Raw genomic sequence first — 19,062 nt, forward strand, 5'->3', positions numbered from 1 at the left:
CAGCTCCATATATAGAGAAAAAGAGAGAGAGATCATGGGGTCATATAGGATAATTTAGTACAGATTCTTCTCATTGTTAAATGTCTAGATTATGCGATGAGTTACTGATTGTTACTGATTATATGTGTGGTAACTGAAAAAAGACTTGCATTTATTTTAAAATAACCATCACCAATGTATTTGACTGGCACATCTCTCCATTAAAATACACATTAATTATGCAATGTTACCTTTCACCACCACATGAAGGCATTAAATGTATTCAGTATCATCTCTCTTACCATGTAAATGATATGGAGTGATGTGTTCCCCATATGTGATATAACATTTCAAACCTCTCTAATGATATTGCTTTCCATGACAAATATGCATTTTAAATAGTATGTTACTGCCACTATACCATTACCAGAACTTGAACTTCTACGACTGTAGCAGCAGTAACTTTGAATTAATATTTTAGATGCTTTGATGGGCTTTATTGTATGTAATTATTCAATTATACATTTTTCTAAAAAGCTATACATTTAAGCTATAAAGATACCTACCAGAATTCCTAGTGCAAAACAATATTTGTGTTTGGGAACGGCTGTGACACTTCACCTTGAATATGCATTATATGTGCTGAAGCCGTGTGACCTTTGAAAATCAATACATTTCCCTCATTAGGTTCTGGAAAAGTCTAATAATACCTCGGCTAATTGCACACAAACACAGCTGGGAGCGGTCGGGTGAAAGAAATGAATTTTATAAAGTGGGTACATTCATTTAAACATTCTTAATTAAGGGTCTGATTCAAAGCAAATCTTAACGTGTTTTTTTTTCCTCAGCCTGTGCCTGTGAGCGCATTAGCGGATTAACTCGGCAATGAAAATAAGTCAATGCATTCGCCATCACACACCGTATCGTCAAAGCACATTACAAGACATAGGCTGCTCGTGTATTAAATTGTTTCATCACCCTCATCATGCTTGCGTGGTTGTGACTCGGGGAAACATTGGAGAAGAAGCTGAACTGTGATGGTCCTGATAATTCTAATGAAATTCTATTTTTTCTAATAGCGCCAAATGGAAGTGGAATAGTCTGAGAGCCGTTTAAGCGCACACTTCTGAATATTCCTTATTTCCATTTGAATGGTGTTGCCATTACAGGGGGACACAGGGTGTTGACAATTTTGAGAACTTGATAATCAGCACACATGATGCACACTAGCAATTCCTCCAGGGATATTGATCCACCTGTGGTCATTGTAAGGACTGATACACAACCATGTTACATTGATTTTTCAAAGGTTTTCTAAAAACATACCCTTCCTTTCTTTTCATTCATATATAGTTGCAGAGCCTGAGCTTTTGTGAAAGCATCAAAAGAGAAACATGTACCATATGCCACATATTGTCAACTAAATTATTTTGAACTGTAGGCTTGAATAGGCTTTACTGCAAATAACAGACATTATTTGCAAAGTTTCCTTCTATATGAACCATCATAATCATCATATAGTTCCTGTGATAACACTCCTAGCTAACAAATGCATCATTGAAAAATCAAATAAGGTGAACATGCTCACTGGAATATTAGCCCTTGAGTGATCTGGAAGAGAATGTATGCTGCACTGGGCAAATTAACATTTTTAATGAGCCACAAAGTTCATATGCAAGATCCATCCCTTGGGAAATCAGTGAACAGTGAACAACCAAGGAACCTTAAATCTAGAACAGTGTCACTAGAGCAACAAATTGAAAAGGCAATAGTGTGTCATTAAAACAAAATAAAAATACAGATCTTTTTTTTTTTTTTAAGTGCATGCACAGTTTTTTTTGTGCACAGTTATTGTCTGGAAAAGACATTTCCGAACAAAGTGCATTCAGGTTAATTTATGAGAATGCACAGTTCTTCACCGTTCTGCATATTTAAACTTGGAATTGATTATAAGAGATGGTTCGTGATTACAGTGTCATGTAAAGACAATGGTGCTGACATGTCTTTGTGTTGTAGTTAAATGAGAAATATGATGAAGAGATACAGAGGAGGGTGGAAGGAACAGCTGAGATAAGACAAAAATATCTGTCCATATATATACAATTACATGTAAAAACAGACGTGGGAAATGTGATTGTTTTTCCTCTGTACTAATTATATTTGTCTTTAAAATCAATGAAAGACTACAAGGCAAACTTCTGATGTCTGCATTTATTTCATTACTTTTGTTTGACATATATTTAACTATATTTCGATGAACTTTAGATGAACTATGGCACAAGTGACTAAAGATATGTGTATAAATTATATTTTTGGTAATACACAAAAAGGCTGTGGTTTAGCCACCTGCGCTATCTGCAACTGCTACTGCCATTTTAAACTGTCTGTGACACTTTTGTTTTCTACCAGCTCAACTCAGAGGGAGTTTTTCCATTTACACAGAAGTACTATGAACCATTCGTATTTGCCTTTTCTCACCCAAAGTTTTTTTTTTTCACTCCTAAGTGTAGATATCTCTCCATGTGCACATTCATAAAGAAGCCTTACAGCCCTAAATGGAAAGTGGTCATTCTCCATGACATTACAACAATGCCATTCAATGAGTCAAGCCTCCCTATTTTAAGTCAGCATAAGTATCGGGACAAAGTAAGTTTTGACAAATTGACTGACTTGCAAGGTCAATATTTCATTGCATACCCCTTAAAATTGATGCCTGCATCAAGTTTGTGACTCACTAGGTTCATGATGCGTCCCTTTGAGATTCTCTGCCAAGCTTATACTGCTGCCTCTTGCAGTTGGTGTGTGTTCTGTGCTGGGTTTTCGAACTTCAGCTTCATTTTGAGCGAGTGAAAAGCGTGTTCAATGGCGTTTAAATCTGGTGACTGACTGGGTCACGTCAAGCTCTTCCACCGTTTCTTTCTGATAAGTTGCTCAGTTAAGTTTCCTGTACCTTTAGGGTCATTATCTCACTGCATGATAAGCTTCCATCCAATGAGTTTGGTGGCATTTCCCTGAATGTTGGTGAAAAATATGCTTCTGTACATTTCAGCTGTCATTCTGTTGCTGCCATCACTGGTTACATGATTTATAAACACCACTGAACCGGTTCCAGATGCAGTTATACAGACCCAGGCCATTACACTGCTTTCACAATGCTTGAGAGGTGAAGTAGTATGCCTAGGGTCCAGAAAAGTCCCTCTTTTTCTGTACACTTTCACCTTTGCATCACTCTGGTGAAGGTTTAAGGTATTTTTTATTTATTTATTTTTTTCACGGCTGTTTGTTCTTGGTGGTGACATGTGTAATTGTAGCCTCTGTAATTTGCATCTCTCAGTCTTCTGAGCACCTATGATACTTCATCCCCTAATGTATGCATATAATTAGCAATTACTCAAACTGACAATTTAGGACTTTTGTTCACAGCTCTTATAATCATCCTGTCATCATTTTCTGATGTCTTCTGCAGCTGGGCTGATCACTGGTGATTCCTAAGTCCTTCATTTGTTAGTTTTTTCTTTTGGACATTATATACTGTTGACTTTGGAATACACAAAAATTCTGAAAATGTATTTTTGTTTCTCTTCTTTCATCTTCACAATAGCTTTCTTGGATGTCATATTCAGTTCTCTGACCTGCATCTGCAGTTTTCTCATCTTGTGTCTTTTAGCTTATCTTATCTTACTCCTTTTACATAACTGTACTGGAAGACTCATCATATCCTTCATTTTCAATACAGGGAGAGGCAGATGCAGAGGCAGAAAGATGCCAAAGTAGCTTCTCTAGAAGACCTGTGGACACAAGACAAAACTAGAAAAACAAAAGCTTATATTGGCGTGTGCCTCCATGAAAAATTCACATTTCATATTGAAAATCTTGTCAGCAAATTGTGGCAAAGACATGGCTTCCTGAGCACACACAGAACCAGCCTTTCCATGTTTCGTAGGAAGGGAATTGTTGAAGCAGTATTTATGACAATGTCTGGATTATGGCCATGTGATTTATAGGCGTGCAGCCACTACAATACTTAACCTGCTGCCCTACAATTTATCACTGGTGACGCACATGGTACTCATCATTGTATATTATATGAGAAGGCTGGCTATTTTTTTTTTTTTTTTTTTGCAGGCGCAACAAACATTGGTATCTGTTTATTTACAAATCTCTTATTGGAAAATTGCCTCCCTATATTACATCATTGTTGCACTGGTCTTCAGGACCTTATAAAGCCCATTCCGGCGACTGGCATGTGTTCCAGGTTCCTCGTGTTAACACAGAGCTTGGAAAGACTGCTTTTAGTTTTGTGTTCACCAGATTTGTGGCACAAGCTTCAAAACATTTCAAAAAAGTATCGTACCTTTTGGGCATTTTAGAACTTTGATCCTAAGCATTACTGCCTCAGTTTGCAGCTGTTTTAACGGATTATTCACATTGTTTTATTTGTTTTATGTTTGTTTGTTTGAATATGTATTTTTTTTTTCTGTAAGCTGGCATCATTGTAAATGAGGGCTTCCCTCAATGATCTTCCAAGATTTAATTAAAGGTTGAAAAGTGAATTTAATTATAAAAGTAAACTGTACGGACGCTTACAAAGGATATAACCCATGCCCCGACACTCACTCTTTCCATTTTTAAATAATGCAAGTAATATGGCAAACCTGTGAAATTTGAGGCTGCATAAGTATCATTTGTCTCAATACTTATGCAGTCCAATACTTGTGCTTAATTCATTGAATGGTATTGTTGTAATATAGTTCAATGTTTCTTTTGATGGCTCTTTGCTCATGCCATCACTCTAATACAAGTCAAACGGCATATTGTTTGACTACCAATATAAAATTGTGGAGTACAGATAGCCAAATAAAAAAGACAGCCAAATAAAAAATGAAAAAATAAAAATCAATTTCTTTGTCCCAAACATCATGGAGCTCACTGTATATGATTGGTTGTCTTATCTCCATTTGTCTTTGAAACAAACAAAACCCCAAATGCTTCAAGAAATGCTGAATCACAGGGGTCATTATATTAAGGACTTGTTCAGCCAAGGGACATTTCTTCAGTGGGAGGGATCCGATATAAATCCCCTCTAGCTTTGAACACTTGTCATCAGTTATTCAAATTTAGCTCAGCAGAGATAACAACATGTCTTTATTTGTTCATTGATGCTGGTGAGGTTGTTTGCTGGAACATTTCGGTGCTGTGCTTTATGCTCTTATAAAGAAAATAAACCATTTCAAGCACATGCACGTTTCAAAATTTGGAAAATATGCTTGAACAATGCATGATATATCCAGTTAGAAACTGGGTCCTCTCGGAGGAAGCGAGACAGGCATTTGCACCAACTGCACCAATACGGCTTTCAAGCTGGCAAGAGCATTCGCAAGTTCATAGTTAACGTTTATGGCCGACTACTGACATCACACGCTAGCTGTGCAACACATCTGCGAGCATATAATGCATGTTTAAAAGCCAATAAGGAAGAATCAATTTTATGAACTCAATGTATGGCAAGGAAGGCTGCATAGATAGGTCTGATTTTAACAAATGGCATCAGTTGTTTCCCCCAGTGACATCAGTTCAGCAAAACATGCTGTCTCATAAAATCTTGCAACTAAAAGGCGTGTATCAGGCACGTGCGCAATTGGACAATTCTAAACAAGCCAGAACTGCTAAAGTGATCAGTGATGTCACTTGAAGAACAGCCCTTATTGTTTGTGAAACATTAGGCTTGGTCGCCTGCATTTGGCCCTGTTCACTCGCGGTGGGAGCACATCAACCCTCCCAGGTGTATTCCATCTGCAGCAAAACTGTATCTTCACAGAAACTATAAAAAGAAGCTTTTCACTTCTTTGGTCGCAAGCTAGCTTGATTGATTATTTGGACAGGTGTAAGTGCATGCTATGCAAATGCACATCTGCTGTGGATTGCACTGTATTATGATCAGGCTGTTGAGAACATTGGCTAAAGCACATGAGCTTGATGGCAACATACATTCTCCAACGCTGCTTAGTTAATGAAATAAAGGCTGTCTACCCATTCAAAGTGGAGAACACTCCATTCACGTTTAAGGAAAAGTGAATTAATTTGGTCCTTAAGAAAAAAACTCAAAGCATATGTTGTAGTCAAACTACCTCTACGAGTTATGTATATGATAAATTAAGTTTAGCTTCTCATAACAAATACTGTGTACTGTAGCAACATAAAAAAATATACATATATTTTACCATTGAACATATTTAACTCCAGAAAGATGGTGCCTGCAAATATTTATAAATATCATTTCCATGCATTATATTTGGCTGAACTATCATCATATATGTCCACCTTTATTATTGCAAGTGAAATTCAGAAGAATAAGTCCAAGTAAGTGAAGAAAAAGATAATAGAACACATCTGGCAGGAAATCACAAGCACCTGACAAATGACACACTGATCTGCTGCTTTCCAGAAACAATATGGTTCAATAACCGTGAGCTTCAGACTGATTCCTTTATCACATAATACATGTTTTATGTAGTATATGAAACAAGAACTATAAAGTATGTGAAAAACATCAACAAAGTACATGAAGTGCACATTATTATTATATGTGTTTGTAGGTTATTTAGAACTATAATTATTACTTCTTTTTTTTTTTTTAATGTTTTAACCCCTGATATATTTAGATGTTGACTATGCAAACTCTGTCTAAACTTTCCTGATTGTATTTGTTCTTAGCTTGCTGTTAATTAGCATTAGTTTCAATCGGTTTCATTCTCTAGTGAATAGAAGCCATTTTTATGTTTTTTTTTTTTAATGCTTCTCTGTGGCTTATTGTCACAATTAACTAGAAGCAGCAGCATATGAAGTATGGAAGTCATATGCTGGTGCTTCACAAAAGAACTGTCGGTGGTTTCATCATCTTTGCGGTACTCACCATATGAAAGTGCAGTGCAGTTATCTTCCTGGCTACATGGTGCATGTACACTGTGGACGGACATTTGGAAGGTTTCCTTGTCCTCATACCGCCCACCCCCCCTCCACCACCCACCCCCACCCCATCATTGACTCATCCAAGATTGCCAGATACCGAACATGAAGAATCAGAAGGTAAATGTCAGTGACAAAATATGTTATTCTTACTGTATGTGTTGGTGCTTAAATGCTCATTGTATCGCGATTCTCATTAAATTGGACTCTACTAGACACTGAGAGATTGTGATGGGTGTCATTGACAAACACAAATAAAGCTGTTGTCATAAACCAGCCTTAGGTCTACAATTCTCATATGGTCTGGGCTGAAACAACACTTCCACCCTCAGGCTTTTCAGAGCAATTTATAACACTAGACTGAGAAATCATTCTACAGAAGGTCAAAATGGCAAACTGACATCATAAGAATATTATGCTGATTATTATTTTTATTGCAGGTGCTGATCACACTTTAAATAAAAAGCCCCCCCAACACACACACACACACACACACATCTGGTTTGGGCTACTTTATATATGTCAGTCTATGTAATTGGAGATCAATTTTGATTTGTTATACCTGCGAAGCGAATAACTGTGCTTTCCTTAAATCTGTCCATTATCATTCCAGATTGCATGTAGTTAGTTAGTAGTAGGCTACTGCGAAGCGGATGGGATTTCTTGTCCCAGTCGATTACCATGTGAAATGTACTAGTGCAGCGCTATTTTCCACGCAGTTGGTTTTTGTAACAAAAAAAAATCGATCCACTTCCGTCTGTGCACCAGTAACCAGTTAGGCAGTTGCGTCACTGTGGGCATGGCTGATTAAAACCGAACGTTGTAGCTGTACCTGTAATAAACTCAATTTTCAACAGCCCATTTGTATTCAACGAGAGACTGGTTCACTTGTTGCTGCTTTTGCATAGGCTACCATCTGTTTTGTTTGCATTCGCTCTATTCACCGGAGACTGCCTTCAGAAACTGCTCTCATAACAGTATCACAGTGCTGCAATCTAATGAGATGCCCCCAAAAGACTACACATCGAAACAGACAGCTTCTAGTTGTCAGTGGTGATCAGAGGGACCCCGTGCGCTTTAGCCAGTTGTCGTGTGGATCACTGCAAAGAAACTTGTCCACCGGTGCACATCGGCTCAGCGAACAGACTCTGGGAAGATTTCTACTTTAATACCAAGAAAAAATAATTTTCCAAATGGAAGCATCAAACAGCACATCCAACATAACTGGGAACTTTACGAACCAGTTTGTGCAGCCGCCGTGGAGAGTGGCGCTGTGGTCTGTCGCCTACAGTTCCGTTGTTGCTGTGGCAGTTTTTGGGAACTTGATTGTAATATGGATAATACTGGCCCACAAGCGAATGAGAACCGTTACCAACTATTTTTTATTGAATTTGGCTTTCTCTGATGCTTCGACGGCCGCCTTCAATACTCTCATTAATTTTATATATGCCGCTCATGGTGAATGGTACTTTGGAGAATCGTACTGCAACTTCCACAACTTTTTCCCTGTCACTGCAGTGTTTGCAAGCATCTATTCCATGACTGCGATAGCAGTTGACAGGTAAGGGCATGGTGGAAATATCAGAAGAGCTTGTATAACAAGGAGGTCCTTATAAAACCCTAACCCAAATTTACAGTTGGTTATGATAGTAGTGGAAAAATGTTATTTTAAAATATCACTAACGACCATTGGTCGCTTCTGCGTGATCGCAATGTGCCAAAAGAGCATGCGGGTCTGAAACATGATGTTATCTGTGCCAATAATATAGTTGCAATCCAGTTGCGGAATTTCAGTAGGCGCGCAGCTTTACATTTTGCATTGCGAGACTATATTCGCTGTAGTAATGTTCCAGGCAAACAGCATTAACGTATATTCCTTCATTCATTCGTTCGTTCAGTACACTGTTCTGGAGACGATGCGGCTTGTCATTCGCAAGCGCGAGTAGTGTACATCGACATGCGGACCTTCACAATTTCTGTTTTCGATTTTATAGGCAACTAGAAATACACAATCATAAGATTTTACACCTCCTTTCATGAACTAACTTGAAAGCTTACAAAATATATTTCCTGCTTACCGTAGGGTATGGTTTCCTAATTTATGTTAGATAAACTATAGCCTTATATGCTGTAATGACTTTAGTAGGGTGCGCATTTGTTGTACGGTTCCTACCATTTCCATATACTGCTTTCTGTACTGCCGAAATTGAATTTAAACCACAGGGTATAGGAATACGCCCCGCGTTGGGTTAGAGTGTGTAGCCTACAGATAATGGGTGTTGGGGGGAAATGTTAAACCCATTTCTCGGCTTCTAATCTGACAACAGCCTGCAAGCAAAAATGTCCCTGCAACAGAATGGGCTCAGCATATATACGCAATATATGAATCGCATTCCCCATTCATAGAAACACTGTAGGCTACCGTACGTGTAAATTATTTTCAATAAGCTTTACATACCTACGCACTAAATATCTTTAATAGAATACAATATCCATGGGTAATCGTTACATGATATTTTAAGTGGATAGCTATCTAAATGCAGTGCCAGAGTCCATGGTTTGCATCTTAACGGGTTTATGTAATATCAATTCTTATTTAAAGTGTGATCAGTGGCAAATAGTCGGAAATTATCCTCTTTAAAAAAGTTACATGTCGTTGACTTTTATAAAAAGCGAGAGAAAGTAATTGCTATAGGCTTGGGAATAAGATCAACAGTTGTTTGATAAACTGCAGGACTATAGTAATACATTCACCTTGGATTATGATTTCGGCTATTTTAGATTTTTTGCCATCTTGATGCAGTGTTGTCTGTGTCAAAACCGCGTCCTGGAGAAAGAGGTGATGTCAGTAATATTCTCTGTGTGTGTGTGCGAGCGTGCGTGCATGTTCCATTTTGAATATGGAAGCTCATGGTGTCACTCAGTTGCATGAATGAATGGAAGCTGAGGGATAAGAAACCTTCAGTGATAGTGAGCCAAGAACTACAGCCCTTCCATTGAATCATTGAACCGAGGAATATGCTTAGAATTGTGAGGCCACACACAATAACAATACAATGTATACGATACCATTATTATTATAATTATTATTATTATTAGACATACACACTTTAGTTCATACAATTGGAGGAAGAACTGAATTTCATTGCTAAATTCATTAAATACTCTAAATTCCACTGTAAAATGCTTTTGCAGCAAGTACAGATTTAGTTCCAGAGCAAATAAAATGAATTTCCCCTTGGTTTTCACAAAGCCAGTTTTGCTTTCTCATGTGCTGTTGTGCTCCAAATCAAGCAGTGCAAGTCTGCAAAAAATGTGTCAATTAAATGTCTTGAATATTGATGTTGGACGATAAGAAAGTGCATTAAATGGGGCCATGTTTTATGCCGACAAATTTGAGTGCAAATATGGAAATATATGTACATTTGAGAAGAACTATTGTTATATTGATCATTCTTAAAATGGGGTTTGACAGTATTGGCATTTGAGCCCAGAAAGCCTTTCTCAAAATGAGGTAACATTACAATGTGGTCCCTTCATACACAAAGCAGATAACACACCTGCTCTTTCTGGTCACAACAAACATTAAGCTCTACAGAGAAAAGAACGCCCAACGGAGATGGATTTGTCATACTGTGTAGATCAGGGAATGGCTAAATAAACATAGACCTGGATATGCACATAACATTGCATAAACAAATTGCAACCGATGAGAATTACAAAGCAAATTTCACCATGCTCTCACAATACTCATTCTCTCATTTAAATAACTTGTCTACGATACAGTACCTCAGGGAACTAAGTTTAAATAAGAAGCCTCTTCACCAGGGCTGCCCACACCTGTTCCTGGAGATCTACCGGCCGGTAGCTTATAACCTATAATATATAATAACCGATAAATCAACTGATAAAACTATACTCAGGTGTGTTTAATAATACCTTTTTACCTTTTTTCTGTTATCATTGGAGCATGTGTATAGTTGGCATCAATGCAAACTTGCCCAGAGAGTTCAATAAAATGAGGTTTAAGAAATACTCATTGGGTCACATCGTTGTTATGTGCACAGTAGCTTGGGAGCTATATTTTGTAAACCAAAGACAATTCCAATCAAAACCGACCCTGGACTGCTTTTACAACTTGAACAGTCACGAAACTAGGTAACAGGTTTATTAAATGGAGAACTATTTACTGTAAATTGGGTGGGAGTAGTCGACAAGCAAATAAATGAAAGTAATTTAAGTCTGGTACCTCCATTTATATCCTGTTACTCAAACAAGTCACAGATGAAGCTCGATACAGATTACTTCCTCCACACTCGACTCTTAAATGGCTCATCATTTCATGCCACTTGTGTGCCTGCAGAACCTGTTAAGCATTCAAGGATTCCTTACTAGACTTGATCAATACTCCATTTCATTGTTGTTCCTGATGGGTCCTTTGGTTGTAAAGAAAATTGAAGGAGGATGAAGGGATTTAAACAAAGTGGTTCATACACAGTAGAATGTTCGGTGTTAATTCAATTCTAAGGCTAAGTTCACATTACAGGCCTTAATGCTCAATTCCGATGTTTTGCTCGGGTCCGATCCTTTTGCATTGACTGTTCGCATTCATGTTTGTAAGTGACCGATATCTGACGTAAGTGAGAACAGACCTCTGCTCTGAAAGAGCTCACTTGCTCGCATTAACAACAACAAAAACATAACATTTTTTGCGACAGTCCATCGTGGCAACAAACAAAATAGCGGTTCAAGCTTTGTGGAGGTCGGATGACGCTTCATCAGCTGGTGAAGATGAGGGTGAGAAGGTGGAGGAAGGCCAATGGAGTGATGGTGATAGTGATATGCACCTGTGCATCTAAGTGAGGTTTAAAAAACACAGGAATTCCGATCTGACAGTATGCTATGTTTTCAGCCTAGGACCACATATGGAAGTGGCCCAAATCTGCTCGGAAACGATCAAATGTGTTTCGCACAGCTCAGAAAAAAAATCTGATCTGTGTCACATGTTGGCAAAAAATTGGATTTGGGCCACTTCAGCCTGTAATCTGGACATAGCGTAACAGAGTTCATATGAGGCCACTCTGGCCATAGTGGACTCACATAAAGCCCGTTAGAGTTGATTTAAAACTGAACAATTCACTGTGTACCAGTGTCACTACCTTTTGTTTTATGTTGAGGAGGAGACATACCCAAGGTTTCAATTCTGCGTCACAATGTTGAGAGCATATAAAAAAAAAAAAGAATAAAAACTTTTACAAATTGAAAAAACCTGAAATACGAGGACAACGAAAATATGAGAATTAAATAAAGTGTAAGCTCTTGTTGTTTTAATTTATTTTTTTATTATCATCCCTGATATAAGAAATAGACCTCAGTCTGTTTGTTAGCTGCCAAAAATGCTTTCAAACCATTTCTTAACAGTATAAGACGCCAGTGGCCTTTTTGTCAGCAAATTATTTTTAATAGGCCAGAGCCAAGATGTTGATGATGATGACGATGATAGTTGCTTTTGTTTCTTTTTTGTTGTTGCAAAACATGGTGTACTACTGAAGGCTCGTGCTGCGATAAATGTCCTATCAGTTTTATCAGCTGTATTATCCAAACCTTACACCTGGGTGGTCTCACAAATCAAGAATCAATGAATAGCTGTACATGAAAGAACTCTCTCTGTCATTGTGTAGTGGCTTCTAGAGTGATCATCTAGTGGTGATTTATTGTTTGTGAGTGACAGAAAAATCTAATGTGTAGTTGTCTTGCACCGATTAATTGTTTGTGCCTCCAAGGCCACAATTTTTTGAGATTTGTGGTGATTTCACAGCACAAGCATGTTACACTGAATGGTCTCAGTTCAACAATCACAGTGGATTAACTGATTAACTACAGTACACTACATGTCATGTGAACTTGCCTGTCTCAGCATGAAACCTCTTTTTTATTTTTATTTTTATGATCCTTGAAAGTGAACCTCCGTGTGTTGAGAGGCATAATGGAAAGAGAAAGGGATGAAGTCAAAGTGTCTGTCTGTCGGTCTGTCTGTCTCTCTCTCTCTCTCTCTCTCTCACGCACACACACACACACGTGGGACCACGTTTTCACACAGAGCTGCATCAAATGGACAACATCTGAAATTGCCCACGTCAGATTCATGACCTCAAGTGAATGCCATGCGATTCTAATCTACCGATCAGTTCTTTTACTGCTCTCTTTAAAGGAGAATGAAAGCAAATTTCCTGCCTGTCTGACCATGGCGATTTACTTTCAGTCAGCATATAAAAGTCCTAGCCAGACTATTCTCAGATATCACATAAATGAGATTGAAGAGCATCACGCACCTTTCTCCACTCTGCATTTACTGTACAGAACTGCCTGAAGCGTAAATATTTGATCTGGCATTAGACAGAGAAGTCCAAGTACAAACAAATTATTGTGCCCGTGGTTACTGTTTGCCATTTTCATGAAATATAGTTAGTAAAAGATCACAAACTGCACTGTTGCTTCTGCCTAGTTTCTGTTAGCCTTAAACTCCAATTTAAGCTTGAAGCTAAATGAATAACCATTTGAGCAAGGTTAAATAAGTAAAAATTAAATTGTGCAGCTTGTCATGTAACTATGTAGCTTTCATGTTTGTGACAAGGTCAAATACATATGTGTTTTATTCTATGACTTTATGAGGTACACCTAATAACATGGTAATGGAAAATTCACTTTACTGTTATTGCCTTTTTATATTTTGTCCTTAGTCCTTATTGTTATATGAATTCAATTGTACACATTGAAGTCACAGTAATGAGATCAAAAGTTTCATTTCATAGAGCATGTATAGTGATCTATTATTTACAGGCAAAACAAATTAATTATGGGATGTTACAGGTTCAGTCAGTCAAATAAGATGTTCCGTTAATTTCATACTATTGTAAAATAAGACAACATGCTACAAAACAGATTATGAGTAAACTTGTACAAATATTTTTTGATTTCCTTAAGTTCAATGTTTTGAATAACAGTTCAAAACATTGAGCTTAACATTTGTTGTGTTGTGTTGTGTTGATTTCTGAAAATATCATTTCGCGGTCTAAACAGAATGTGGCACTTTACAGTCATAGGTTTTTTTTTGTCTCATCTCCAAACAAGACAGAAAGCAGAAATGCTTTTAAAAATACACCATCACTGTTCAGTAGTAGCAGTTCACTGGTCTGTAAAATAGTAATGCTACACAGAGGCACATTGCAGTTGGGTGTAGACCTTGTTTGCCATTGGTCTGCCGTGAGGTAAACAATTTCTTGATATCCGCGACCCTTGACCTTGCTGCGGTCTTTTTGTTCCTGGTTTGTGAAGGTACATGGCTATCATCCACCCACTGAAGCCCAGACTGTCAGCCACGGCAACCAAGGTGGTGATCGTCTGTATCTGGGCACTGGCCATTGTTTTGGCCTTCCCACTGTGCTTCTACTCCACCATCAAGAAGACTCCCCGAAGGACCCTCTGCTATGTGGCCTGGCCCCGCCCAGCTGAGGACCCCTTCACGTGAGGCCCCGCCCACTCTTCTATCTATGCAAAAAACAAATGCTTTTTTCTCCACTTTCTTCACAATTCATCCAACACCATTGCATCCGTCATGATTTGGATCTATCTAGTATCTGACATACGTGTAAATGCTTAACTTTGAGAAAAAATGGTACAGTTCTTTTCCATTGTAGTTTTAAGTGCCATATAGTGTTCATACAGCTGTGGTTTTGATTCTGTGTTATGTCTGACAAGCATAGTTATGTGTTTGTTTTTTTTTACATTATATTGCACTTTGCACAGGTACCACATCATTGTGACTGTGCTGGTGTACATACTGCCCCTAGTGGTGATGGGCATCACCTACACCATGGTGGGAATCACCCTGTGGGGAGGGGAGATCCCAGGAGATTCGTCAGACAATTACCATGGACAGCTGAGAGCCAAGCGGAAGGTAGGGAGCAGTCTCAGCAGAGGCCACACATGGAGGAATTTTAAAGCAACGCTTTGGGAAGCTGAGAAATGAGACTAAAAACTACAATGCACATTTCTCACCACCCACCCATAACAACTGATGTGGTGATACTTGGGAGGTGTAGTTTCTCGAATGCAGGTGCAAAAGCGCTTGCTGTGTCAAGTTCACAAAGGAGGGGAGCTTAGTTTAGAATGGTGAATTACAGAGTAACTGAGACTGAGATGCAATGGCTGCTGCTTTACCCTCAACTTGCTTGGAACTTAAATGGTGCACAGATTTGCAGTGTCAAGCAAGTCACCCGTGGGCCATACATTTTAACTCATTATGGACCAATGCTGTGACTAGTTCAGGGGTCATTAAGAGCCACGAGGTCTGTTGATTTAAGTTTTACCATGAAAGTAACCAACAAATCGGATGAGCAGACTGTGTAATAAAGTGGTTTAATTTATGAATGAAGCGCTGAGTAACAAGGACAACCGGCAGACGCTTTAGGATCAGGATTGATCACACCAGATCTAAGTGATTAATCACCAAATGAATAAAGAAATAAATTATTAAATAAATAAATAAATATCATGTGCAGTAATTTAGAGCTTGCCATCTGTAAATCGCAGAGCACCGTGAGTGAGGTGCTCTTCTCTGCTTATCAAGGTCCAATGTGGAGTGCAGACCACCGTAAAGCATGCCAGATTGTTCGGGCTAGAATGAGTTTTGAGCCACTGCACAACTTAAAGGCCAATTCCACCCAAGAAATTTACAGTTTATGTTCTGTCCATATTTCCTCATTACAAAAAAATTAAAAATCACTTGAAAAGATTCCAAGAATCTAGCAGCTTAGCAGTTATAATGAATCTGGCCAAATTCAGATTAATCAGAGTGAGTTGAATCTGTCAATCTTCTGGGACAGAAAAGAGTTAAAAGGATGATTTAGAAATGACTTTAAACAGTCCCATGGGATCTGTTATGGCCACAGTGAATTATGCCTTGTTTTTGCAGGCTTCCTAAATGCGAACCCAGCTGATTAATAGAGGATTTAGTGCATCCACATTGCACATGATAAAAGCACACATAATTCAGAAGATGACATTTTGTGAAACTCAAGGGAAGGTCCTTTGTGATTCTGGAGGAGAACTGGAAGTGGAACGATATGATACCGTGTGTCTTGACATTGGGTCACTGTGTTTTCACATCTCTGCTGATGTGAAAGTAATACAGATCGATGTGTGTGTGTGTGTGTGTGTGTGTGAGTGCACATGCGTGTCAGGAGTGTATTACATTTGTGTGTGCTTATATGTGTGTGCTTGTACATTATTAATAAAAGTGCTGTGCAGTATTAACAAAACAGGGACAGGAATATTTTCACCTAATAATGTCAGTCAAAGCAAGGGTTTTCTGATTAAAGGGACTTCCTTCTGTGAATGCTAATATTCATTTGAGGGCCCAAACATCTTTTCTGGCGTTCTTTTTCATTACCATTTCATTGTCAGCATGCAGTTAAATAAATTCTAGTGTGTCATTGCGCAAATGTAAGGCTTGAACTCTGGAGGAAATTGCATCCTGGATCTGCAAATAATACAGGTGAATGCTATCAGAGAATTTAATTACGGTGCACTGAACAACACAGGAAGTTAATACGCCCTCATCTTTAAAGCTTAAATATGTATCCTGGTGGCTCTGCTTGTGTTAGTGCTAAGACTGCACTGCACTGCACTGGAAATTAATATAAGTTCTGCTACAACTTTTCAGCAAAACCTTTGGTACAACTGCAGCATAGCGTACAGTTTAAAGCTTTATCCTGGGGCTATATGGTGTGTTAGTGAAAAGACTATAGAACAGGAAGCTGATCCTGTATTCATTAGAAATTTTCCTTAACTGACTTACAATCAAAAATGAAATTGCATTGATATGAGCTCATGAATGCGGACTGTTTGTAAATGTTATGCGTAATCCCGTTCATGTGATTTGCATAAGGAAACAGCCATGAACAATTACAGATAAGAAAAAAATGATGAATGCCGAAATGTTCTTGGAACCTTCTTACAGTTTACGATCAAACGTGATCATGCACAAGTTTCGTGAATGAGGCCCAGTGTTTTTGTGGGAAAAAAAGACACATTTATTTGCAAGACAAGGTTAAAACAAATGTTGATTGAAGCCATGATTCCATATGGATTCTACAAACCTGTTTGTAAAACAACATACATATTTAAAATGTAACTTCTAATTATCGTGGGGTCTGTGTATTTTGGCAGGAACAGTATATGCAAAATCTGTGATAAAACACAGCTGGAGTGCATATTTGATGTAAGCAAATATAAAAATGTAAGGATTTGGGGAGGCTTTTAATACCTGCGGACAAATTCCACAGGTGGCACCAAGAGATTTGTTATTTTTGGCCTTTCTGTCTGTGAAAATGAATAACTACTATGTGCAGCAGGGTCCTAGTTCAAGTGTCCCAGATTAAAAGATGCTGAAACATTGTCATCTGAGGAAGGCAGGCAGTAAACCAATTTATTCCTCTTGAAAACAAGAGATCAGACTCTGACCCAGTACAAATGTCCTAAGGTGCTGCTGTCTGATAACATAAATTGGATTGGTTCAAATTTTCAGAGAGAGTTCATTTCTATCCTTTTAATGCTTGTCTGAACTCTCCATCTGACACAAAAGAGGACATTTGGTAATGATTACTTTTTAACCCTTGCTTCATGAAGGACTCATAATGCAGCCATGTGGATCGCGAAAGCATTGCAATTGCATAGGAAGTTATGAATACTTTATAATAGGTTTTACATCACCTCACTTCCTGAGACCATTCTGTTGGGGAATAGAACATATTAATAAGTACATATTAAGCTATCCATAAAACATTTGTTGCCGTCATAAAAAATAATATGTGAGTATGAAGCTGTCCAGGGTGTATTCCTGCCCAGTGCATGCTGGGATATGTTCCAGCACCTCCCGTGACCCTGACCAGGATTAAGTAGATATAGATAATGTATAGATGGATGGATTTGAGTATGCATTGTCACCGGCTGGCATAGACCTGACCTAATGATCGCAGACATAAGAATGGTATGCATTCATAATGCATCCATAAGGACCCCAGCAAGGCTTACATAATAGTTACATTGAGGGATTCCATCTATGATGTCTTAATAGTATGCCTCGGTTACTGTGTGAAACTCTCAAAAATAAAGGTGCACGGAGGTACATTTTTGTCCTTTAGGGAACACATGTCCCAACTGTACCCTGAACGTACAATTTTATTCTATTTATTCTAAGAAGTGCTTTTTTACCAGCAAAAAAGGTACAAATGAATTATGTATTGCTGGCTAGGTACCTCTAGGGTACCGCCCCAGTGTTCGTAACTTCATAGGCTCTTTTTATGCCTTTATACTGCATTGGACAGGATGAAAGAATAAAGAAAGAAAAATACACTATATGGCCAAAAGTATCTTGACACCTGACATCCAATATCTCATCCAAAATTATGGGCATTAATATGGAGTTGGTCCACCCTTTGCTGCTATAACAACCTCCACTCTTCTGGAAATGCTTTGTACTTGATGTTTTTGTTTCACTTTGTACTCACTGTTTGCCCGGGGGCATTGTCATGCTGAAACAGGCAAGGGCTTCCCCAAACGGTTAGGGAAACACAGAATCATCTATGTTGTCATTGCATACTGTGGCATTAATATTTGCCTTTTTTGGGACTAAGGGGCCTATCTAAAAACATGAAAAACAGTCCCAGACCAAGGGGTGTCCGCTATACTGTCATATAGTGTTGCAGCTGTAAGACAGCTTTTTGGCGGTAAATAATAGTGTACGGTTGCACCTGTTTCAGCGTTCATTTGGATTCTCTCCAAATGACAATCCGGCAGTGGCAACTTGTGAAAGACATGCTCAGCTGTGCAAGTCACGTCGGAACAGCTAAAATCATTAATAACTAATTACAATACCAAAAGTAAACTGCATGCCTATAATTTGTCCCGTGTAAATCATTTGAGGTATGAAAAGTTCACAATGCACCCACTAAATCTTCATGATTTTATTATAATGAATGTAAAATCAGGGCCATTGCATCTTTCATAATGTCTTTACACACTATGCTATGCAATAATAAACCTTACAACTTGACA

The 19,062-nt window shown here is 38.3% G+C and overlaps 1 protein-coding gene across 1 annotated transcript in view; it reads left to right on the forward strand.

The window, feature by feature from the left end:
* Window positions 1-7,774: 7,774 nt before the first annotated feature.
* Window positions 7,775-19,062, forward strand: part of tacr3a (tachykinin receptor 3a) — a 37,484-nt gene continuing 26,196 nt past the window's right edge. The window contains exons 1-3 of the mRNA XM_064335118.1: window positions 7,775-8,506; window positions 14,281-14,469; window positions 14,752-14,902. Coding sequence (XP_064191188.1) covers window positions 8,139-8,506; window positions 14,281-14,469; window positions 14,752-14,902 — 708 coding nt within the window. The 5' untranslated portion in view covers window positions 7,775-8,138. The remainder of the gene's footprint in view (window positions 8,507-14,280; window positions 14,470-14,751; window positions 14,903-19,062) is intronic.

This window comes from Anguilla rostrata, chromosome 5, assembly GCF_018555375.3.
Source record: "Anguilla rostrata isolate EN2019 chromosome 5, ASM1855537v3, whole genome shotgun sequence".
Taxonomy (NCBI): domain Eukaryota; kingdom Metazoa; phylum Chordata; class Actinopteri; order Anguilliformes; family Anguillidae; genus Anguilla; species Anguilla rostrata.